General features: G+C 33.3%; 1 protein-coding gene across 4 annotated transcripts in view; it reads left to right on the forward strand.

Moving 5' to 3' along the window:
* Positions 1 to 26,182, forward strand: part of LOC143638453 (vascular endothelial growth factor receptor kdr-like) — a 253,851-nt gene that overhangs the window by 214,898 nt on the left and 12,771 nt on the right. For 3 of the 4 annotated variants that reach the window (XM_077106334.1, XM_077106335.1, XM_077106337.1), the window contains one exon: positions 20,230 to 20,314. In XM_077106334.1, the coding sequence (XP_076962449.1) occupies positions 20,230 to 20,314 (85 nt within the window). The remainder of the gene's footprint in view (positions 1 to 20,229; positions 20,315 to 26,182) is intronic. The other variant, XM_077106336.1, reaches the window with a different exon arrangement.

A 26,182-nucleotide genomic window follows, 5' to 3' on the forward strand; every position in this document is an offset into this window, starting at 1 on the left:
GATTTGGTGTGAATATACTATGTATACAACCAGAGATATGAAAAATTGTGCTCTATATATGTAATAAGAATTGTAATGCATTCTGATGTAATATATAAATTAAAAAATTTACATAAAAATCAACTTAATATGGGTTGAAGACTTAAATATAAAACTAGAAACCATAAAGATGGCAGAAGAAAACACAAGGAAAATGCATCAAGACATTAGAACAGGAAAGGTTATTTTTAACAGGATCCCAACAATATAAAACCTAAAAATGATCAACAAAGTAAATAAACAACCTCCAGAATGTACTACAATATTTTCAAAATATATATCAGATAAGTGGTTAATAATCCAGAATAGCAAATGACTTAATACCAAACTAAAACTAAAGAAAATGATTGATTACAAAAATTTCAATCACAAACAACTAAATAATATAATTTAAACTTTAGTGATTGGCATAAATGATACTTTTGAAAAGGATATATACAAATGTTTAATGTGAGAAAATGTTCAATATGTTTAATATAGGAAAATGTTCAGCATTTCTAATCCTCAGGAAAATAAAATTAAAAACAACAGTTAGATATCATTTAACATCTACTGTCATATATAACTAAAAAGAACAAATTTTAAAAATTCTAAAAATTAGAAAAAGTTATCACTTCACTCCTATTTAAATGGTTAGGATCAAAAAGACAAAACAATACAGCAGTTAAATAAAAGACAATTTAATTAAGTATTCCATTATATCATAACAATACAGTAGTTCCCTTTATCTTCATTTTCTATTTCCTTACTTTCAGTTACCCATAATCATTGATGGTCTGAGAATGTTACAATTCCAGAAATAAGTAATTTATAAGTTTGAAATTTTAAAAATAGGAACCCAAATGTTTAATAAGTGACGTTTTCCTGCTGAACTGGAAAAACTATGTGGATTGAACTGTGGTTCACAATGCATTTTCTAGTATTTTATTTCAGCAGCTCTTCCCATGGTAAGAGACTTCTCTCTGGCAGCACTTATACTGGTTGGTCCTTTCATTGTCAACCCTATTGTTTTATGAAGCAGAGAAGTGAAATATCTTCTCTGCATTATGCTTTCCTGGAAGCATTTTAAATGATTTTCCAGCATCTTGTCAGCTTTCTTATTATCTGAATGTCCTATTTGCATGCTCAGTAGTCACCATTGATGAAGCAATTAATATTTAGGATGGATCACACTGAAACCCTCTACATAGTGTTTTATTACAGCTTTTGTGTGAGTTCAACAGCAGTAACAACAATAGTAACAACACTAACAGCTAATATTTATCAAGTACTTAACCAGGGACTATTTGCTCCTGTACTTCTCATAACAGGTTGATAATGAAACTAAGGTACAGACAGGTTATCAAATTTGTCAGAGGCTTCACATCTAGAATTCAAACCAAGACAAAATGCTCTTAGAACTCGTGGTCTTAATTGCTCTTCTATACTGCCTATCAAGTGCAAAATTCTCTTTTTACTCCTTTGAGGTATTTTTTGAAAACTTCGAACAGTGAAATACATTAGGGAATCCATTGTAATCAACAGAAGTACCTGAGATGCAGACAATGAAAGGAGGTGGTCTTAAGCTTTATATTAAGCCCTTGTCTAAAGTTCCTTCATATCTGTTTCCACAATGGACCTTGGAAGTATCCTTGATGCTATCTAGGGTGGCTTTAATCATTGCATAAAAAAGTGAATGTCTTCATTGCACTGTACCATATACTTAAAATGATTAAAATGGTAATTCTTAATGTCTATATTACTCTTTAAAAACCCCATATATGTGTGTGTATATGTGTGTGAATATGTGTGTATGAGATATATATATTGAATATATATATATATATATATATATAATAAAGGATACACTGTTACATTCCCACAAGCAATGCACAAGAGTTCCTTTGTACTCATCTTCACTTAAACACATCTTTCCTTATTTTGTTAAAACACATTTTAATGGGTTTTAGGTGATATGTCATTATGGTTTTAATTTGATTTCCATAATGAATAATGATGCTATTTTTCATTTACCTGTTGCCTATTGTGTGCTTTCTTATGGGAAATGTCTGGTCATGTCCTTTGCCCATTTTTAAATCATGTTATTTTTCCTTCTATTTATAGAATTGTTTGAATTCCTTCTATATTTTGGAAACTGACACCCATCTGATATATGACTTGGACATATTATTCATTTTGTAGGTTCCTTTTCTGTGCACAAGGTTCTTTCTTTCTTTCTTTCTTTCTTTCTTTCTTTCTTTCTTTCTTTTTATTGGTTTGTTTTGTTTGCTATGATCCCATTTACATATTACATTTTTACATTTGATGCTTGGGCTTTCAGGGTTATACCCCATAAAATTATTGCATAGAGCAATATTCTATAGCTTTTCGTCTTTGTTTGCTTCTAGTAATAAAGGCTCATGCTTTATAATTAAGACTAACCATTTTTTAATTTATTTTCATGTGGTGCTGAGGATCAATCCTAGTGCCTCACATGTGTAAGGCAAGCACTCTGCCACTGAGCTAAAACACCAGCCCAAGACTAATACATTTTGAATTGACTTTTGTATATAATATGAGACAAGGATCCAATTTCATTCTTGTTTTCCCAGCAATGTTTATTGAATAGAATGTCATTTCCCCAGTATGCATTCTTGTCACCTCTGGTGAAAACCAATTGACTATAAATGTGCATCTTATTTCCTGTTCCATTGGTCATGGTATCTGCTTTATGATAGTACTGTGTTGCTTAAATTATAATCACTTTATTATGTTTTGGGAAAATGGGAGTGTGATGCCTCCAACTTATTTCTTTTATATCAATATCGTTTTGGTTATTTGGGGTCTTTTATGGTTTCATACAAGTTTAAGGATTATTTTATCTATTTATGTGAAAAATATTGGAGTTTTTATAGGGATTTGCATTGAACCTGCCAATTCTTCTACGAAAATATTCAGAGGAACTGAAATCAGTATGATGAGGGGATATTTCCACTCCATGTTAATTGCTGCATTTATTAATAATTGCCAGTATATGGAATCAACCAAAGGGTCCATCAATGAATGAACGAATAAAGGAAATGTGGTATATATACATAAAAATACCATTTAATCTTTAAAAAGAAAAAAAATCCTCTCATTTGGACAAAATGGAAACATCTAGAAGCCATAAACCTAGGTGAAATAAGTCAGGCACACAAAGACAAATACTCTGTGATCTCACTTATACATGGCATCTAAATGGGTACATTAAGAGAGGTTGGGAATAGAACAATGGTTACCACATCATGGATTCTGAATAAACTTAGGCAAGTCTGTCTCTGATACATAATTTTCCTAACAGGTAAGCAGAGAGAAAAAGCCAATTGAGAACTGTCATTAACAAACTTTAGTGTGCATTAAAATCATGTGAAGGACTTGCTACAATATGGAATTCTCAGTAGTATATCAAGAAATTCTGAATTACTGTGTCTGGGTTGGATTAGAGGTTCTGAGTTTCTAACACTTTTTCAGTAGCTGAAAATGTTTCTGGTTCATGGACCATACATTGGTAAATAGTAATCTAGGTTATTTTGAAAAGACTTGGTAATTTAGGGTTCTACATTTTCTCATTTAGGGTAGAGGTTTTTAAACATCTTTTAGGTCATGAGACTCCTTTGGAAACTTAAAGAAGGATCTTGACTCTTCCCCAAAAAATATGTACATAGAAACATACAACTTTGCAAACAATTTAAGTGGTTTTGTGGGTAGTCTACCTTCATACATTTGAATATAAGTTCTCCATTAAGGTTTCCTGATTTTGAACAATATTCTGCCAATTTTACAGATGAAGCAATTGAGGCTTGAAAACCTAGGTGGTGGCCTGGGGCTGGGGCTCAGCAGCAGAGTGCTTGCCTAGCATGCATGAGGCACTGGGTTCTATCCTCAGCACTACATAAAAATAAAAACAAATAAAATACAGGCATTCTGTCCATCTACAACTACAAAATAATAAATAAAAAATTTTAAAAAAACTAGGAGGTGACTTTATGATAGTAATATAACAATCAATTTGCAGAACAAGGATTTGTACTTAGAACTATTGAAATCACTATAGGCACTTATGGGAAGGCCATAATGCCTCAAACATCATGAAGAGTTCCAGAAAAAGCCTTGTAGATACTGTCAGATTATTTTCTATAGAGTTCTCTGTTTGAAAGCCAAGGTATAGGCCAAAGTGGCTACAAATTTGAAATTGTCCCAAAAGAGGCAGCAAATCTAGAAGGGAGAAAAGAGGCCTTCATAATAATCATTAATTTTTATATATTGTAGACAAAAGTGACTATAGTGTATAAAAAGTATTGCATATTTCAAAATAAGTGAATTTCAAATTTTCCTACACAAATTGATAGGTATGCATGCTGATGAATGTTAATTATCTTCACCTAATCTTTATAAATCATTTACATACATCAAAATATTTCATTTTACCACCAAAATATATAAAAGTAAGATTTTTCCCTCAGGAGCAAAGTTGATCTCTTATTTCTATGAAACTTTAAAAAATTTACAATTATTAATGCATATTAATTGAACAAATGAATGTGTTTCACTATAATATTTATTTACATGCATATATTATGATTGAAACATATCAACCCTCCCTAACCCCTTTTCTTGCCATTCCCTTTCTCTCACTTCCCAGTGGCTTTATTCTCCCTCTATATTTTTCTATTCTCAGGTTATTTTAAAAATTCTACTTCCCACATATGAAAAAAACATGATATTTACTTTTTTGTAGTCTATCTTACTTTGGTTCACATGATAAACTCATATCCATTTTGCTTCAAGTTCCTTGATTTCATTTTTCTTTGTGACTGGATAATACTCCATTGTGTATTTATGCCATATTTTATTTATCTATTTCTCTGTTGATGGCCACCAAGGCTAGTTCCATGTCTTGGATATTGTAAGCAGCACCACAATAAAGATGTGTATGTATGTATCTCATTTGTATTCTGACTTCATTTTCTTCATGTATACTCACAGGAGTATTATTGATGGATCATATGGTAGTTTTATTTTTAGATTATGATGAACCTCCATCCTGTTTTCCATAGTGACTGTGATAATATATATTCCCACAAAAAGTGTACAAGGAAGGGATCATTTTCTCTCGCATCCTTGCCATTATTTGTTATTATTTTTTGAAAAACAGAAATTTTGATTGGGGTAAGAGGCAATGTCTTGTGTTTCCATGAGGACTAAATATGATAATTTTTTTCATATATCATTGGCCATTCATTTGTATATCTTCTTTTATTATGTGTTCTTTCAGATCATTTTCCCATTTTATTTATTTTCTTTTTTTCATACCAGGGAATGAATGCAGGGGTGCTCAGCCACAGAGCCATATCCCTCGTCCTTTTTCAAATATTTTCATTAGAGACTGGGCCTTGCTACATTGCTTAGGGTCTCACTAAATTTCTGAGGCTAGATTTGAACTTTTGATCCTCCTTCCTCAGCCTCCCAAGTCACTGAATCTAAAACTTCTTTAAAAGTCTGGTAGGACTCAGCTGAGAATCCATGAGGTTCTAGGCTTCTCGTTATTGGTAGACTTTTGATGGCATCTTCAATTTTATTACTTGAAATTGATCTTTTTATGTTTTTCATGTCCCCCTGTTTCAATTTCGGTACATCATATGTCACTAGAAATTTGTTGATGTCTTCAAGATTTTCTACATTTTTACTGTGAATTTTCTTAATACTTCTTGATTATCCTCTGGGTTTCTATAGGAAATAACATAGAGTAAAATAAAAAGGTAAATAAATTAGTAAAATGTGAAAAATGTAGCATAAAAAGTTAAAAAGTGGAAAACAGAGGAACTAAAATTAAAAATTGAAATCACAAGAAAAGAGAAATAACTAAAGGAAAAGGAAGAGCAGTAAAACAGTTAAAAATTGTTGAGGCATTTTGGATTGTTTGAGATAGTTTGTTTGACACAAAATCAAATAAAAGGTGATATCTGTGGTTCCACAGCATTAATAATTGCTATAACATTAGTGGTGGGGACAGGCATTATATAAAGCAATTGATGCTAAAAGATGTAAATAATAGATGATTAGGAGGAAAGAATAAGAGATATGTGGGTAGAAAAGGGTTTGCAATTTCAAAATGTAAATAAAGAGAATACAGAAATTATATATGATATGATAGTTATGAGGAAGGATGAGAAAAATAGAAGTAAAAAATTAAAGGAATAGTGAAAGAGAGAATAATAGAAATTTGCTGTTAGCAAAATAAAAAGAGAAAGACCAGGGGCACAGACAAGTGAAAAACAATTCAACACCAAGCCAAAATATACTAATCAAAGCCTAACCCTTAAAAGACAGAGCAAGGAAAAATAAATACCTTCAAAAAATGCTATAAATGAGAATACCTTTAAAAAATGCTATAAATGAGAAATATATATATATCCATGAACCATTCAGCACACACACCAAAAAGAGAGAAGAAAAGAAAAAAATAGTAAATTAAAAAAAAAGAAATTCATTTTCGTTTTTTGTTACCATGGATTGAATGCCCTATTTTGTATTGTATTTAGAGACAGGGTCTCACTGAGTTGGGTTAGTGCCTCACTTTTGCTGAGGCTGGCTTTGAACTCTCGACCTTCCTGACTCAGCCTCCAGAGCTGCTGGTTTTACAGATGTGCATCACCATGCCTGGCCAAAAATTTCTTGATGAAAGGTAGAGGAATCATTTCCATTGAGGGGGTCAGTATAGTCAATGAGAACATATGTTCTTTGTGCCCAACTATCTTTCTTTCCATTTCTTCTTGAAGCATGTACTGAGCACAAGAGTAGAGGCTGAAGGCTGTCAAACCCTTCCTCTTTTTGTGTTGCCCACAGAGTAGCCATTGGCATTAAAAAATTCTCAGCTTCCCTTTTTAAGTTATGGTGAGATGGGAAATACTGTCAGCAGGGTTTTGTCTGCCTTGACACCAAGTATGCACTCCTAAGGTGGAGTCCCTGCAGAATTCTGCGAGAGCAATTACTGCATGTGGAGTTCCTGAAGGCAGGACTTAGGTCTAGTCAGGACTTAGGGGCTTTGTTGAATGATGACTGCTCCGAAGATATTAAATCAACACACCTCCAGGGCCCAGCAGTTGCCTGTCTGTGGTGTAATTCTGTAACCTAAGAGCTTTCCCAGTGTTCCCTTGATAGGTTGAGGGAGCCAATCAATCCTTCATGGCTTCTATTATTCATAGGCACCCTTTTTAGGCTTCCAGGCTTAGTCCCAGAGCATAGTCCCACTTGCACATTAAAGTTCCCGACCTGTTTAAGCTGGTCTTGAAAGCCACCAGACTCAAAGAGGGAGCAGAGCTTTGGATCTCCTCAGCCTCTCTGACTTGTATTTTCCTGGTTAAAATATTCTCAATGCCTATTTTGCTGTTGGTTTGTTAGGCACAGTCTAGGTCACATGGAAGGTGTCTGCCAGGACCATGAATTGGACCCATCTCAGATCTCCTGGTTCCAGGTTCCTGTAGCTGCTGACATAACATCATTACCTCAAGATATCTCCTGTCTCTGCTTTATGTGGACAATTGGGATACATGAGGCAACTTTTATGCACTATTATACTGTGTAGTAGAGCTGTATTTATATGAGGTTGTATCTTCTATTCCATTGGTCTTTATGACTATTTTGATGGGAATATCATTCTATTTTGTTACTATAGCTTTGTAGCATAATTTGAAATTTAGCATTCTGATATCTCTTGCATTGCTTTGGCTATTCTGGTTCTCTCTTTTTTTTTTTTTTAAAGAGAGAGTGAGAGAGGGAGGGAGAGTGAGGGAGAGTGAGAGAGGGAGGGAGCGTGAGAGAGAGAGAGAGAGAGAGAGAGAGAGAGAGAGAGAGAGAGAGAGAGAGAAGTTCAATATTTATTTTTTAGTTTTTGGCGGACACAACATCTTTGTTTGTATGTGGTGCTGAGGATCGAACCCGGGCCGCACGCATGCCAGGCGAGCGCCCTACCGCTTGAGCCACATCCCCAGCCCTATTCTGGTTCTCTTATTCTTCCAAATTATTTTAAGAATTATTTTTTCTAGTTTTATGAAAAATGTCATTGGTATTTTCATGGGGATTGCACTGAATCTGTATATTGCTATGGGTTATATGCCCAGTTTGATAATATTAATTCTGCCTATCGAAGAAAATGGAAGGACTTTGCATTTTCTAAGGTCTTTATTAAATTTCTTCAGTGTTCTATAATTTTCATTGTAGAGATCTCCTTGATTAGATTAATTTTAGTTATTTCATTTTATTTTTTTAGGTTGTTATGAAAGGGATGTTTCCCTGATTTCTTTCTCCGCTGAATCTGTGTTGGATTATAGTAACATTATTGATTTATAAGTGCTGATCCTATATCTTGCTACTTTGCTGAATTTACATATCAGTTCTAGAAGTCATTTGGTGAATTTTTTTGTGTGTCCTCTAGTCAGAGGATCATATCATCAGCAAACAGAGATAATTTGATTTCTTCCTTTCATATTCATATTCTTTTAATTTCCTTTTTTAAAACTGAGTTCTATGACTCGAGTTTCAAGGACAGTATTATATAGGGGTTATAAGAGTGTCTTGTACCTGATTTTATAAAAATTATTTTAGTTTTTCTCTGTTAAGTATGATACTGGCGGGCTGGGGATGTGGCTCAAGAGTCAGCATGCTCGCCTGGCATGCGTGCGGCCCGCTTTCGATCCTCAGCACCACACACAAACAAAGATGTTGTGTCTGCCGAAAACTAAAAAAAAAATAAATATTAAAAATTCTCTCTCTCTCTCTCTCTCTCTCTCTCTCTCTCTCTGTCTCTCTCTCTCAAAAAAAAGTATGATACTGGCCTTGGGTTGTATTATGCCCATTATAACATTGAGGTAAGTTCTTTCTACCCTTAGTTTCTCCAGGTTTTTTAACATGGACAGTTGCTTGGTTTTGTCAAATAATTTTTCTGCATCTATTGAGACAATCATGGTTTTTGTCCTTAATTCTATAAATGTGGTGAAATACATATATTAATTTGTGTAAGTTGAACCAAATTTCCATTTTTAGAATGAAACCAACTTGTTCATGGGGTACTGTCTTCTTGCTGTGTTTTTGAATATGGTTTACCACTGTTTGAGCAGTATTATTTCCATCTATATCAATCAGGTATATAGGTCTGAAGTTTTCTTTCCTTGATATGTCTTTGTATTGTTTTGGTTTTAGGGTAATACTATCTTTTAGAATAGATTTGTATGTGATTTTGCCTTTTCTATATTGTGGAACATTTTGATAAGGATTAGTGTTAGTACATTAAAGATCAGGTAGAACTTGCCTGAGAGTTCATCTGGTCTTGAGCTTTTCTTTATTGGAAGGTTCTAATTGCTTCTTTAATCTAATTGCTTAATTGGTCTAATTATGTTTTTTATTTCCTCATGGTTTAATTTGGTTAGATTGTATGAGTCTATAAATTTGTGAATATATTCTAGATTTTCAAGTTTAGTGGTATAAATTTTCAAAACAATGTCTAATGATCCTCTGGATTTCAAAAGATTCTTTAATGATAATTCATTTTTGTTGACTTGGCTCTTCTCTGTCTTACGATTGGTTTCTTTAGCAATGTGTTATTAATCTTGTTTATCTTTTGAAATAAGCAATCCTTCATCTTATTGATCCTTTACATTGGTTTTTATTATCCATTTCATTAACTTTGACTCTGATATTATGGTTGCCTTTTCTTGTCTTTATAATTAGTTTGTTCTTATTTTTCTAGAGCCTTTATGTCTATCATTTATTTGCAATATTTCTATTTTTTAAGGTGGAAATTTAGTGCTATAAACTTTCCTCTAAGAACTGCTCTCATACTGTTTCAGAAATCTTGTTATATACTATCTCTGTTCTCATTTGTTTCTAAGATCTTTAAACTTTCTCCATGATTTGTTTTGTGTTCTATTCCTAAAATGTATTATTTAATCTGTGGGTATTAAGTTTTTTCTCTTTTTATTTTTTTATTTTAAATTTCTTTTCTAAGTGTTTTAATAAGAAATGCATGCTATATTTTGTCAAATGCTTTTTCTGCTTCTATTGAGATAATCATGTGATTCTTTTCTTTAAGTTTATTGATGTGGTGAATTATATTTATTGATTTTCATGTGTTGAACCAGTCTTGCACATGTAGGATTAAAACCAATTTATCATAACATAATATCTTTTTAGTGTGTTTTTGTATGTGGTTTGCCAGTATAAAGAACTTTTGCATATATTTTCTTATTATCAGGGGTATAGGCTTGAAGTTTTCTTTCCTTGATGTGCCTTTGTTTAGTTTTGGTGTCAGGGTGATATTACCAATATAGAATTATTTTGGAAGTGTTCCCTCCTTTTGTATTTCATGGAATAATTTGAAGAGCATTTGTGTTTGTTCTTTGGATGTAAGGTAGAGCTTGGTTAAGAATCTATATGGTCCCAGGCTTTTATTTGTTGGTAGGCTTTTGATAGTATCTTTGATTTCATTGTTTGAGATTCATGTTTAAATTTTCTGTATCTTCTGATTCAATTTGTGTTGGTCATATGTTACTAGGAATTTCTTGATATCTTCAAGATTTCTATTTTATTAGAGTATTAATTTTCAAAATATTTTCTGATTATTCTCTGTGTTTCATTAGTGTCTGTGGTTATATTTCCTTTTTCACCACAAATATTAGTACTTTGAGGGTACTAAGTTGTAATGTAGTTTAGTAATTTGAAAAAGAGGCACACTCTTTTTTGGTTACCATGGAAATCTGTTTATCATTTTTATTTATGTTTTCAAAGAGCCAACTTTTTGTTTCATTTGATTTTTTGAAATTTTTTATATTAATTTCTTTGATTTTGGTTCTGATTTAAATTATTTCCTATTTTATGGGTTTTTAAAAAATATTTCTTATATATTCACAGCAGAATGCATTACACATATAAAGCACAATTTTTCATATCTCTGGTTGTATACAAAGTATATTTACACCATTTGTGTCTTCATATATGTACTTAGGGTGATGATGTTCATCTCATTCCACCATCTTTTTTAACCCTTGCCCCTCCCTTCCCTTCCCTTTCCCTCCCTCCCCTTTGCCCCATCTAGAGTTCCTATTTTGTATTGCTTTTTGTATTGATTTGTTCTTTTTCTCAGGCTTTGAGATGTAATGATAGATTATTTATTTGGTGTCTTTATATTTTTCCATGAATGAGCTCAATGCTATGAACTTTTCACTTAGAACTGCCTTGATAGTGTCCCAGCGATTTTGATATATTGTCACTATTCTCATTTACCTTTAATTGTTTTTTCACTCCTAATTTTTTAAATGAATTTAACCTTTATTTTATTTATTTATTTATTTTTATGTGGTGCTAAGGATTGAACTCAGGACCTCACCTGTGCTAAGCTAGTGCATTACCACTGAGCCGCAAACCCAGCCTCTTCACTCCTAATTTTTTCTGCTATCCATTCATCTGTAGTGTATTATTTAGACTCCAGGTGTTAGAGTAGTTTCTATTTTTTTTAATTTTATTTTTGATTTTTAATTTCCTTCCATAATGATCTGATAGGATAAATTTTTATTTTTATTTTATTTTGTATTTGCTAAGAGTTGCTGTGTGGTCTAAGGTATGGTCTATTTTAGACAAAGATCCATATGCTGCTGAGAAGGAACTGTATCCAGTCTTTATGCATGAAATAATCTATATAGGTCTGTGAAGACTAAGTTATTAATTATATTTTTGGTTCTATAGTTTGTTTATTTATGTTTAGAATATCTATCTAGTGATGAGCGAAACATGTTAAAGTCATTCAATATTATTGTGCTGTTCTCTATTTAATTCTTAAAATTGAGAAGGATTTTTTAATATATGTAGGTGCTCCATTGTCTGGGATACAAATATTTATATTGTGGTTTTTTGCTGTTGGGTAATTACCTTAAATAGTAGGAAATGTCCTTGTTGGTTCCTTCTGATTATCTTTGACTTGAATTTTACTTTACCTCATATGAGGATAAAAACTGTTGCTTGTTTCTACATGTTTGGGAGAAACATATGAATGAATTATATTTTTCCCATCCTTTTAATTCCATTTTGTGGATGTCTTTCCCTATTAGGTAAGCCTCTTGGAAACAGCATATTGTTTATTCTTGTTTATTAATCCAATCTACCAGTCTGTCTTTGGACTGATGAGTTTAAGATATTTACATTCAATTTTATTTAGAAATGATTTTTATTCTCTGTCATTTTGATTTATTCTGGTTTAATTTGAATTAATTTATCCTTTGATTAACTATTGTCTTAGTGTAGTTCCTCCCTTTGCTGGTTTTTCAATTTTATTTTTTATTTCTTCCTCAAGAAATATTTTATTGAACATGTTTTGTAGTGCAGCCTTTTAACTTTTAACTTTTAACTCTTTTAACTTTTGTTTATTATGGAAGATTTTAATTTCATCAAATCTGAAGCTTAATGTCACAGGATATAGTATTCTCTGTTGGCATCCATTTTATTTCAGAACTTGGTATATATTATTCAAGACCTTCTTGCTTTTAGGTTTTGGGTTGAGAAATCAGCTGAAATATGGATTGGTTTCCCTCTAGATATAACCTGTTGTTTTTCTTGAGGGGCCTTTCAAAATCTCTCCTTATTTTGTATATTAGGCATTTCTTAATAATGTGCCTTCTTGTGGGTATGTTGTAGTTTTGTATATTTGGAGTCCTGTAAGCCAAGTGTATCTGATTTTTTTTTTAATTTCATGCTTAAAGTTTAGGATATTTTCTGATACTATTTCATTGAAAAGATTGTATGTTCTTTCCAAACCTTTACCTATCCCAATAAATCTTAAATTTGGTCTTTTCATGTTGTTCTTTATTTCTTGAAAGTTCTTTTCCTGGTCTCTTAACATCTTTTCTACATAGTCAACATTATTTTCAAGATTACATGGTTTGTCTTCATTATTTGAAGTGTTGTTTTCTGTTGGTGTTCTCTTTTGATGATGTTTTCCATTGAAATTTTTAATTTGGTTTACTTATTCCAATAAATCAATGGTGTTGTCTGTAGGTTATGCTTTATTTGGATTTTTAATTTGTTTTATTGATTTTATTATTTGGAGGATTTGTTTAATTTTTTCCATAATCCATATTTCTTTGTTGAAATGATCTTTCATTTTCTATTTTTTCTCTCTGATTTCAATCCTTACATCATCTCTTACCTCACAGGTCACTTTAACTATGAATTCTCTACATTCATTCTCTGACATTTCTCCCATTGTGGTGTCAGTGCATTATGTTATTCATATATTTTGGGATAGTTTGTTCCCTTCCTTTTTCATGTTGTTGTTGTGTCTACCCATCTAACAATATGGATCTGAGGGAGCAGAATTTCTATGTTGTAAACTTAAAATGTCCCTGAAGTTTTACAGTACCTCACAGTTTAAAGGAAGATAAATAATAACAGCAACCAATGCAGATTATATACAGAATTAAAACAAATAAGTCCTGTTATGACATTTATAATGTTAATTGTCACAATAAGCAGATATTATGTAATCAGCTATTGACCAAGTAGAAAGAGTAAATTTGCAAAATTGTTTGCAATTTTGAAAGGTGAACAGGGAAGGAACTGAAGATATGTAGGATGTGATGATTATGGGAGAGGGAGAAAGAAAGTAGAAGTAAAAAAGGAAGAGTTAAAGAGAGAACAATAGAGTTTGGATGTGAGCAGACTAAAAGTGATAAAAATAATCAAGGGAAACAGATAATTGATAAAAAAAGATACACACACACACACACACACACACACACACACACAGTTTATATGTAAAACAAAACCAAAAATACTAGTCAAGCATCATAGCCCTCAAAATATCTTTGAAAATTATCTGCCTTCAAAAAATTTTAGAAAGTAGAAAAAAAAGAGGCAAATGTGTACATGTGTTTATGTATCATCCACCTCACAATTAAATAGAAAAAAATAGTTCTCAATGAAATATTAAGATTTTTTTTCTGTTCCATTAGCTAATAATTGTCAGTGGGAATATGGGTTCATCATTTATTCCTAAATGTCTTACTTTCCATCTTCTTGAGGTATGTCATGAGTATGAAAGTACTGGCTGCTGTCAAATGCTTCCTCTTTTAAGTTGTTCATCAAGTTGCCAGTTGCAGTTCAGAAATTCTCAGTTTCCCTTTTCAGCCATGTTAGTTAGAGTAGGATGGAGTCACTGTATGCCCTCAGGATGGTCTCACTATAGTTCTGTGAGAGGAGTTTCCATAGGCAGAGCTCCTGAATGCAAGGTTTAGGTCTTGGTAGGCTCTTGGTTGTTGAAAGGCAATTAATTGGTCAGAAGATTTTAAATCATTGCACCTCCAGGGCTCAGTACCTGCAAGTCCATGCTGAGAGACAGCATTGTAAGAATCTCCTTTGTGTTCTACTCTTACAACAGAAAAACCATTTCTTTGCCCCTCCATCACCCACGAGCCCCACCTTTACTGGACTCAGATTCAGTCCCCAAACTCAATCACTCCAACCCATATCCTTTTGAATTCTGGACTGTACTCAGCCCTCCCAGCCTGTACTGCAAGTCTCAGGATTCCACAGGGAGAGGGAAGCCATGTAGGTTTACACAACCCATATTTCTCTGTGAGAAACCCACTCCATATCTTATTTTCTCCTGACCTCTTAGACATGCTCTATACTGTGGGACATGGGTTTGTGAGGCCTGTTTTTTGGAAACAGCTCTGGATTGCCAAGAGTCAGCACCCACAGCCACTGGTCTCCAGTGCACATCTATAAGATGGCTTCTTCCTCTGTTCTCAGTGGGGTGCCAGGAGAGACAGGGCTTCTTTCCAGCATGAGAGCATTGTGCAACACAATTTCTGGGTCCAACCAGTAGTGTCTTTGATCTCTGATCTTACTGTGACAAGACACATCATTGGCCTCCTAAAAATGTGGGTTCCCTTTAATCTCCTATCCTTCAACTTCACTTGCAAAGGTGCTGGCAGCAACAGCAGCAGTGAATTGAGGGATTTCTTCCTTATTCTATTTATTTCCAACCTCCCAAGTTTCCAATCTGCTTTGAATATCCAGTATTGATTCCCAACAAAGTCCCCCTTTTTTTGTTTCACCCCGCCTTACTGAGAATCTGCCTACCTGCTTTCTTGGTTTTATGCCACAGAGCAGCCTGGTAGTTGACCTCCTTTTTCCACTATCTTGATTCTCAGCTTGAGGTATATTTTATCTGATGGATACATAGCTAATTCTGCTCTCCTTTGCTTTACATTTTCATGAAAAAAAATTCTTCCACAGATGCACACACTAGTAATATAATTTGGTCAATGTCACTCTCCAGAGCTTTCCCCCTCATTTTCCTTCTCCAATTCCTTGGTCTTTTTTCTATGTTCTACTAATTTTCCTTTCATTTCCATGCTATAACCCCCACCTTGCTTTTCTATTTTCTTCTCTATCTTCCACAAATGGAACAAAAAAACATAATCATCAAACTTCTGAGTTTGGCTTATTTAACTTAACATAATGTTAATGCTATCTATTTTTCTACAACTCATATTTCCTTCATTACTGAATAAAACTCCATTATGTATATATACCACATTTTCTTCATACATGTATCTGTTGATGAATACATAGGATGGTTCCATAGTCTGGTAATTATGAATTGTGCTACTATAAACATGGGTATGCATTTATCACTATAGTTTGATACCTTTAATTCTTTTTTAAAACATTTTTTAAATAGTTGTAAATGGACACAATACCTTTATTTTATTTATTTTTATGTGATACTGAGTATTCTTTTAAGTTGAGAAGAAATTTGTCTTTATTCTTTATCAAAATAATTGGAAAAAACTCAGCTTAAACAGAAAAGAAGCCAAATAAAATGACATCATTGTAATACTGAGTATTGAACCCAGTGCCTCATACAAACTAGTCAAGCACTGTACCAGTGAGTTACAAACACAGCCCATGACTTTAATTCTTTAGAATAAATACTGAGGAAAGTGTAGGCTGGGTCATATTGTGGTTCCATGCCTAGTATTTTGTGGGACCTCCATACTGTTTTCCCTGATGCTTGCACTAATTTATAATCCCACCATAATTGTAAAACAATTCCATTCTCTCACCATTCTTTCATGAATTTATTGTTTGTATTCTTGATGACTGCCATTATGATTGGTGTTAAATAAAATATCAGTGTCATTTTGATTTGCATTTCTTTAATTGATAATGATATTAATTTTTTCATATATTTGTTGGCCATTCTTTTGAGAAGTGTCTATTTATTGCATTTTCCCATTTACTGGTTTGACTATTTTTTGGTGTTAAGGTTTTTGAGTTCATGTATTCCCAATATTAACTCTCTGTCAGAACAGTAGCTAGTAAAGATTTTTGGCCATTTTATAGGTTCTTTCTTCACATTCCTAATTTTTTTTCTTGCTTTGTAGATGCTTTTTGATTTGATTCCATCCCATTTATTAACACTTGATATTACTTCTTGAGCTTTGAGTTCCTATTGAGAAAGTTGTTGCCTGTCCCTATAAGTAGTAGTGTTGACCCTATATTTTCTTTTGGAGTTACATAGACTCTGGTCTGAGTCCTAGATTTTTGTTCCATTTTGAGTTAATTTTGTGCAGGGTGAGAGGTAAGAGTGTAAAAACTAATTCTTCTAGATATGGATAACCAGTTTTCCCAGCAGTACTCCTTAAAAAGGCTTTCTTTTCTGTAATATAGGTTGTTGGCCACTTTGTCAATGGTCAGATAACCGTATCTGTGTGAATTTCTGTGTGTCTTCTCTTCTACATTATTTTGCTGTGTCTGTGTTCATGACATTACCATGCAGTTTTTATTATTATAGCTCTCTATTATAATTTAAAGTCAGGTGTTTTGATGCCTCTGGCATTGCTATTTTTGTGTAGAATTGCTTTGGCTATTCATGGTCTTTTATTGTTACACATGAAGGTTTCTAAAATATTTTTTAAATTGTAGATTGGCACAATACCTTTATTTATTTATTTATTTTTATGTGTTGTCAAGGATCATACCCAGTGCCTCACACATGCCAGACGAGTGCACTACAACTGAGCCCTAACCCCAGCCCCTTCCACATGAATTTTATGTGTTTTCTATGACTGCCTTTTCTAGATCTGTAAAGGATATAATTAGTATTTTGAAAGGGATTTCATTCAATCTGTATATGTCTTGTGGTAATATGGCCATTTTAACAAGATTTTTTCTGCCTGTCCTTAAACATGAAAGTTCTCTCCATCTTCTTGTGTTTTGTTCATTTTCTTTCTTTAATGTTCTATAGTTTTCATCATGTAGGTCTTTGATCCCCTTGGTTAGGTTTTTTCCTAGGAATTTTATTAATGTTTTAGGGGTATGGTGAATGGGATTGTTTTCCTGATTTTTTTTCTCAGCAGAATTCATTGTTATAGGAAAGCTATTGATTTTTTCTATATTGATTCTGTAACCTGCTACTTTGGTGGTGAATTTATTTATTAGCTCTTGTAGTGGTTGGATCCTCTAATTATAGAAACATGTCATCTGCAAACATTGATGATTTCACTTCATCTTATTATTCTTGTTTTCCCCATTCACTTGCAGAATTGCTCTGATCAGAATTTCTGGAACTATATTAAATAGGAGTGGTGAGTGGATATCCTTGTCTTAACCCAGATTTTGATTTTTAAGTAAATGCTTTCCGTTTTCCCTGTTTACTATGAGTACAGTGTTGAGGTTTTTTTTGTTTTGTTTTTTTTTTTTTGTATCAACCCTTTCGGATGTTCAGGTAGGTTCCCTCTGTTCCTCATATCTTCAGTGGTTTTATCATGAATGGGTGGTAATTTTTTCAAAAGCTTTATTTGCATCTATTGAGCTGAATAAGTGATTTTCATGCTTAATCTATTTATGTGTCCTTATCTGGTTCTAGTATGACTGAAATGTAGGCTTGATAGAATAAATTTGAAAGTGTTACATAACTTTTCATTTCATGGAATGATTTGAGGATTATTATTTTTTCTTTAAAGAACTGAAAACATTCATCTGAGAATCCATCTGCTCCTCAGCTGCTGCAGAATTCTATGTGGGGAATTCTGGTTGCTTGAGTCTGGGTCTAATCAGGCATTAGGGGTTTTGTTGGTATTGGCTCTGGACATTTTAGGTAAACATACCACTAGGGCCCCAGATAGATGTTTATCTCTGCTAGGAATCTGGATAAGGAATCTCCTAGGAATTCTATTCATGGGGCAAGGAAGCCAAACCACCTCACACTTTGCTGACCATGAAGACTATTTCCCAGGCTGAGAACCTGAGTGTTCAGAACACCCACCTGTTCAGATTCTCAACAGTTTTGAACTGTTCACATAAGCCACCAGACTCAAGAGAAAAATCTCCTCTTCATTTTTCTGACTTGGTTCCTCCTGAGTAAAACCTGAATTGTGCCCATTTTAATCATAGTCTTCTAGGTATACCCGAGGCCACAAGGTCAGGGCTTGCCAGGGTACTATGGCAATGTTCGCTATGATCTCCCAGGATTCCACAGCAGCAAGTTGCAGCATGGCTGCTTCAAGATGGATGCCACCTCAGCTCTCCATTTGCCAGCTGAGAAATATAGAGCACTTTTCAAGGACCAGTTTATGATATAGCCTCTGTGTCTGTTAAGTTCAGGCTTCTTTGATGATCTCAGATTTTTTCACACCAAATCTGTTTATGGTGCTCCTCTTTCTATGTTGTCCCTCCCTCTTGTAAATCACTGCCAATGCTACAACCAGCATTGCTCCCATGTACTTTATTCTTTGTTCGGTGCACCTGAACCTGTTACTTGATTTGTTTAAACTATCCATTTTCTTTTACATCTCATTGAGTTTCCTTAGGATAATTATTTTGAATTCATTTTCAGGCTTTACATAAACTTTCACTTACTTTGGGGTCAGTTACTGGAGAATTATTGTGTTCTTTAGGTAGTTCTATCTTTGCTTTTTTATGTTGCTTGTGTCCATATGTTGAAATTTGCACATCTGATAGAACAGATGCCTCATCCAGTTTTATGGAACAGCTTTTTGTGGGAAAGAATTTCACCTGAAGATGAATCCTATAGTGTCATTTAGGCAGGGTGTGTTGGCTTTGGTGCAGAGTATTGTATGGGCCTGGGTACCAGGGTTGTAGCTGCTCCCCTGAGCCAAAGCTCCATTTCTCTTGGAGTGAAATATTGGTTCACTTACTGGGAGTAGGGAATTTGTATCACTGGCTTAGGTACTTTTTGTTGTTGTTAGATGGTGTTCCTATTCCTGGCTTGAGTGCCACATGGGCTCAGCACCAAGGTTATGAATGCTTCTCTGAACCATAGTACCAATTTACCATGGTGAAGTTCACTATGTTGGTTCATATTTGGAAGGATTGCGGCTGCTTAATTGAACTAGGCTCTGTGGTGAAGCAAACCATTAACTGGGATGGTAGAGATAGAGTAGTATCCAGGGCACATGAAGCTAGAAGGAATATGAACTTTAACTAGGAATGGTATTATTACCATGTATGCAGACATGGTGCAATGACAGCAGAGCCTCAGAGATGAAATGATATAAAGTCTAATTATTCCTACAGCAGGACACAGTGCAGCAGTAGCTCCAGTTTCAATATGACATAGCATAGTAGCAGCTTGGGACATGGGGTATGGCACAGAACATGTGTTTTCTGTCTTCAGTAGAACAAATATATGAACTCCAGGCAATTCTTCAAATGGTTCTCAGGGCCTGTGAATATTATATGGTTATCCATTAGCAAAAGCTACAGGTATATTTTTGCCATTGTGATGGTGCTTTTTGGGACTCCTGATTACCTTTTCTACAGTTAGAAATTCTTCCTGGTTCTCAAATGATCCTTACTTGCAAGAAGCATTATTGGAGTCAATCTATTGCCTTTCATTCTCTGCTTCATAGGGTCTTTACGCACCCTTATTGTGCTCTAATGATCTCCTTTATTGTGACAAAACTGTTGTTTATTTGCTATTTACATCCTTCTTGTAGGAGATAATGATCATTGGGAACTTCTAGTTTGACATCTTAATGATATCCAAGATTCTACATATCAATTAAATGTAATATTAATAAAAATAAATTTCAATTTATAAAGTTAACCATAATGCTGGAAAATTAAATAAACTCTTCTTTTGATTCACAGCAGCATTAAATCCCAGAAGAAGCCACTAGTTGGGCTATTTGATGAGATGGAGATCTGCGAGGAGCAGGAGGACGCTGTGCTTGGGGTTAGTACTGTTTGATGTCTCCATGGGTCAAATTGCAAGATATAGGAAGTTTTCTTTTGGGAATCAGTTTTATGGTCATCTGCATGCCCTCTAGATCTATTCCATGGAATAATCTCAGAGTGCTTTTAAGAGCAATCAATAAGAAGAACTAATAAGATAAGGTGGAAGTTGGGCAATAAAAATGGTGTAGATGCTTCTGGAAAGTATTCAATCAACCATCCACTTAATAAATAGGAAAACTGAAGTCCCCAATTGATTATGTGCTTGCAAAGGGTCACAGAGGTATTTGTGGAATTGTTGAAGCTCAATGCCAGATCTCTTATGTTTCCATCAAGTACTTATTGCTTTGAAAATTTGGTAAGCATGTAAAATATTTTAAGACATTAAATCATTGAAAGAGCACAAACAGATAATTCTTCATTAATATAAGGCATTTGGAAGGGCTTTTTGCAAACAATATATGTCAGTTATTCACTGTGAGATCAACCTGTTCACTGCTGCTTTGGCCAAATACACCCCAGAATAGATAAAGAAATGTTAAAGAAATGTTGGATAAAGAAATGTTGGGATGTATACACAATGGAATATTACTCAGGCTTTAAAGAAGAATGAAATAATGGCATTAACAGGTAAATGGATGGAGTTAGAGAATATCATGCTAAGCAAAGTTAGCCAGTACCCCCCAAAACAAAGGCCAAATGTTTTCTCTGATAAGTGTATGCTGATCCATAATAGAAGGAGGCAAGTGAAGAATGGAGGAACTTTGGATTGAGCAGACCAGAGGGAGAGGAGAGGAGGGAGTGTGGGGGGAAAGATGGTGGAATGAGATGAACATTTTATCCTCTGCACAGGTATGAATGTAAAAATCATGTGAATCTACATAATGTTCAACCAGAGAAATGAAAAGTTGTGTTTCATTTGTGTAAAATATAAAATTAAATTTTTAAAAAGGAAAAACAACAGACAAAAAAGCAAAAAAAAAAAAAAAATCCTGTCATGAATTTTACAGCTAGCAAGAAGTACTGATTACAGGAACCTGGACTACTTCCTAGTGAGAACCTTTCAAAATTAAAAAAAGAAAAGTTACAAATATGGGATCAGAATGCAGCAAAAAAATGACCTCCTCCTATAACACTCATACTATTTCCCAAACAACCTAGAATCTCTCATTTCATAGGCTCAATCTATGATATCATGATAGGGTGTCCTCACATACCCTGCAGTGATTGTGCTTAAACATTAGTTATACCTTCTTTTCAATAAGCAGCTGTTTAATAAACCAGGTGCTTTTTCCAGGAATAAAAATTCAGTCAATAATAGAATCAACAAGGAAGTAGAAGAATTGAACAAAACTACAAATCATAAACCAATTGAATGAATAGGCATCTGTATAACATGTTACCCTATATCAGCAAAACACTTTTTTTCTGTAGTGGAAATCCAATGTTCTCTAACATATATCATATATGCAGCCATAAAAGTAATCTCAACAAACATAAAAATATTTAAATAATATAAAATATATTCTTCAATTGTAATGGGATAAAATAAGAAGCCAATAGCAGAAGGAAATTTAAAACATTAAAAAATTATGTAGATAAGTATGTCTTTAAATCAATTAGTAAAAGAAAAAATGAAAAGGGGAATTAGTAAATACATAGAGATTAATGCAAATGAGATACCACAAATGAAAACCTAAGGGATGTGTCCAAAGCAGTGCTCAAAAGGAAATTTTGATTTTTAAACATATGTATTAAAAAGAAAAATTATAGTCAATTACCTGTTAACTTATTCCTAAGAACATATAAAATAATCACAAATTAAAAGCAAGCAATGTAAAATAAACAAACTTACAAAGATTAGAGTCAAAAGAAACAAATGGAATGGAGAACAAATAAAGAAAAACAACAAACAAAAAATCTTTTTCTTGAAAGAGCAACAAAACTGACAAACTTAGTGAAACTGATGAAGAGGAAAAGGAGGCAAGTATTCAAATTGCAAAAAAGAAAAATCAGAAGTTACAGAGGAATTATTACCACTAACCTTAAAAGAGAGAAACATGTATAAGGGAGTCTTATGAGTAACTGTGTAAATGAACAAGTTTCCAAAATACAAAAATTACCAAAATGAACATGAAAAGAATCACACAATTTGAATAGAATTATAATAAGTACAGAGAGGTTGAAGAGACAAAACCACTCATAAGATCTGCAGAGAATAGGAGTTTATTGGAAATAAGATACAAATAAAGGAAGAAAATAAAGTTACAAGATGATAAAACAGGTGTTTCCAGTACTTATCCCATCATGTAAACATCAATTTGGAAAACATCCACACAGGAGAATGCCTTCACAAGATTTGAGAAATCTGGTTGAGAGACTACAATACCCAGGTTGATCACAGATATAAGAAAAGTTGCATTGAAGAGAGTAGTAATGGTAGTTAAACTTTATCCTCAGGTTCTCTTCATCAAATCTAACAGTCCATAATGGTCAGTGTTACCCTTCATTTAGGGGAAGTGAAATGAGCACACAATTTGCTATATACCCAAGAACTAGGCCTACTTAAGTGAATCCTGGAACCATATCTTTTCCTGTAGACCTAGTCTCCAGGCCCCAGACCACAAATAACTAATGAAGTATTTTTTAATCCCCTCAGCTGAATTTTCTTTTTCATAAAAAATATATATTTGTTCTTTTTTGGTATACATGATAATTTTTGACATATTATATACACATGGAATATATCTTATCCTAATTAGGATCTCATTCTTGTGTTTGTACATAATGTGGATATTCACTGGTCATGTATTCATATATGAACATAGGAAACTTTTGTCTGTTAACTCTACTGTCTTTCCTAATCCCATCATACCTTCCCTTTATTCCCCTTTGCCTAATCCAATACACTTCTAGTCTTCCCTCTTTGCCTTACTGTGTGTTAACATCCATATATCAGAGAGGACATTTGGCCTTTGGTTTCTTGGGACTGGCTTATTTCACCTAGCATTATAGTCTCCAGTTCCATCTGTTACTTGCAAATGCTATAATTTCATTCTTCTTAATGGCTGAGTAATATTCCACTCCTTGGCATATGCCTAAAGGATTCAAAAGCAGAATGCTGCAGTGACATAGCCAAATGAATGTTTATAGCAGCTCAATTCACAATAGCAAAGCTATGGAACCAACCTAGGTGTCCTTTGACAGATAAATGGATAAAGAAAATATGTTATGAATACAAAATGGAGTATTACTATTGAAATATTAAGAAAGAATAAGAAAGGTGAAGACATCACATGATCTAATCTCAATATGTACTGTATAGCTATAGTAATCAAACCAGTGTAATGATGGCATAAACATATACTCAGACCAATGAAAGATGATGGAAAAAATAGAACTAAATTAATATATTTACAGTTAATAAATCTTAAACAACAAAGCTACAAAGAACATACAATTGGAGGGAAAGCTCTTCATTAAACGGTTTTAGGGAATCTGGGTAACCACGTGCAAAAACATGAGATAGGACCCATTTTTTAATATATCAAGTCCAAATGTATTATGTAAGTAAATGTAAGGCCTAAGATTATAAGACCACTAGAAGAAAACTTAGAAAACAAGCTTATTGTAATTGGTCTGAGAAGTTGTTTTTCAATATAATCATGAAAGCACAGGCAACATAAAGAAAAACAGACAAATGAAACTACAAAAAAAAAAACTTCAAAAGAAAAAAAACATATCTGAATGAAAGTCATGAGAAAATATTTGCAAGCCATTCATCTGATAAGAGATTAATATCCAAAATATATAAGGAAATATTATTAAACAATACCAAGAAAACAACCAAACTTAATATGAACAAAGGACCAGAAAGATATTTCTCAAAGAAAATATATCAAAATAAATATTTAAAAAATATTCCACCTCATTATCATCAGGAAAATTCAAGATAAAGTCACAAATGCTCATTATCTCATACCTGTTAGAATGTCAATTATCACAAAGACAAGTTAAAATAAATGTTAGTGAGAGTGTGGAGAAAAGGGAACCCTTGGATCCACCCTGTGTGAATATAAATTAGATAAACTACTATGAAAACTATGTGTAAGTTCCTCAAAAAATAACAAGATATGCACCACCAATCGCACTTCTGCTCATAAATCAAAAGGAAATGAAATTGGTATGCCAAATATATTGATACCCTATTAAATTCATTGCAACATTAGTCACAATAGCCAAGATATAGAAACAATTGTATTTATCAAGATAAGAATGGATAATGAAAATATGTGTGTATGCATATGTGTGCAATTGAATAATATCCTGCCTACAAAAGAAGGAAACCATGCCATTTGTGACAACATGGGTAAACTTAGAAAACATTATATATGTGAAGTAATATATGATCTTCCTTATAATAATGTGAACTCAAAAAAATAAAACTCATAAGATCAGAGAGTAGAATTGTGGTTGTGCCAAGAATGGCAGTGAAAATGAAATGGAAAGATGTGGATGAAAGGTACAAAGTTTCAGTTATGTAAAATGAATACATTCTGGAGATATAATGTATAACATGATGACTTTAAAGTTAATAACACACTGTTATATACTTGTAATTGGCTAAAAGAATAGCCCTTAAATTTTCCCACTACAGAAAGATAACTTGAAGTGATGGATATGCTAATTACCTTGATGATATTTATTATTTTTAATGTACATGCATATCAATATATCACATTGTTCACATTAAATATGTGTAGGTTTTATTTGTCAACTATACCTCAATAAAAATGAGATGAAACATACAGAAATTGAATTAGAAATAAAGTCTTTACAATCAAGATACAAGAGCCGCATGTGTTTGGTGCTGCATTTCAACAGCATTTAATGATTACTACAAGTCTTATTAAACTCTTCTAAAATATAGAAAGGAAAGGAACACTTCCCAACTCATTCTATGAGGCCAGTATTCTGTGACACTAGCATCCAACAAAAACAACAGAAAAAAGCTAGAGATAAATATCACTTATAAATGAAAAATGCTAACAAAACACTAGCAAACTAAATCTAGCAGAATATAGAAATATTGTGTGCATGACTAAGTAAGACTTATCTTGATAATAAATGGTTAAATCAACATATATAAATGAATGTTGTGATGTACCATATAAATAGAACAAAGTAAAAGCAATACATGATCATCTAAATATATTCCAAAAATTCATCTGAAACTCTCCCACAACCTGTTAAAATAAGGGAATTTATTTAACATGGCAAACAGCACTAAAGAATGCATCAGAATGAAAAAAAATAGTAGTAAAGGTAAAAATCAGTGTGGCATATTCATGTGTGTGTGTGTGTGTGTGTGTGTGTATATATATATATATATATATATATATATATATATATATATATAGTATCATTTGGTCAGTTTCATTCCATTATTCCTCCCTTTTCCTGTCCCTCACTCAATTGCCTTCCTATTCTGCACTGATCTCTTTTCTGTTTTCAAGGATTATGTCCTAGTTTTGTGCTTTATTTCAGTCTAATTTTTTTGGGAACCCTTTTATTTCTGCTTCAGTTGCAGTTCTAATCAGAGTTTTTCTCCTACGGACAAAAGAGGAGGAAAAGTTTATTTGGGTTACACAGGTCTTAATCCAGAGATGGCTGACTTTGTTGCTCTATACCAGAGGTGAGGTAGAACATTGTGGAAAGAGGGTTTATAGGAGGAAAATAGCTCAGGACATGACCACCAGGAAGCAGAAAGAGAGTGCTCTCCTAACTAGGAACAAAATATAAACCCCCAAGGCATGCCATCAGTAACCCAGCTACTCCAGCCACACCCTACCTGCCTAGAGTTACCACC

The sequence above is a fragment of the Callospermophilus lateralis genome, chromosome X, assembly GCF_048772815.1.
Source record: "Callospermophilus lateralis isolate mCalLat2 chromosome X, mCalLat2.hap1, whole genome shotgun sequence".
NCBI classification, from domain to species: domain Eukaryota; kingdom Metazoa; phylum Chordata; class Mammalia; order Rodentia; family Sciuridae; genus Callospermophilus; species Callospermophilus lateralis.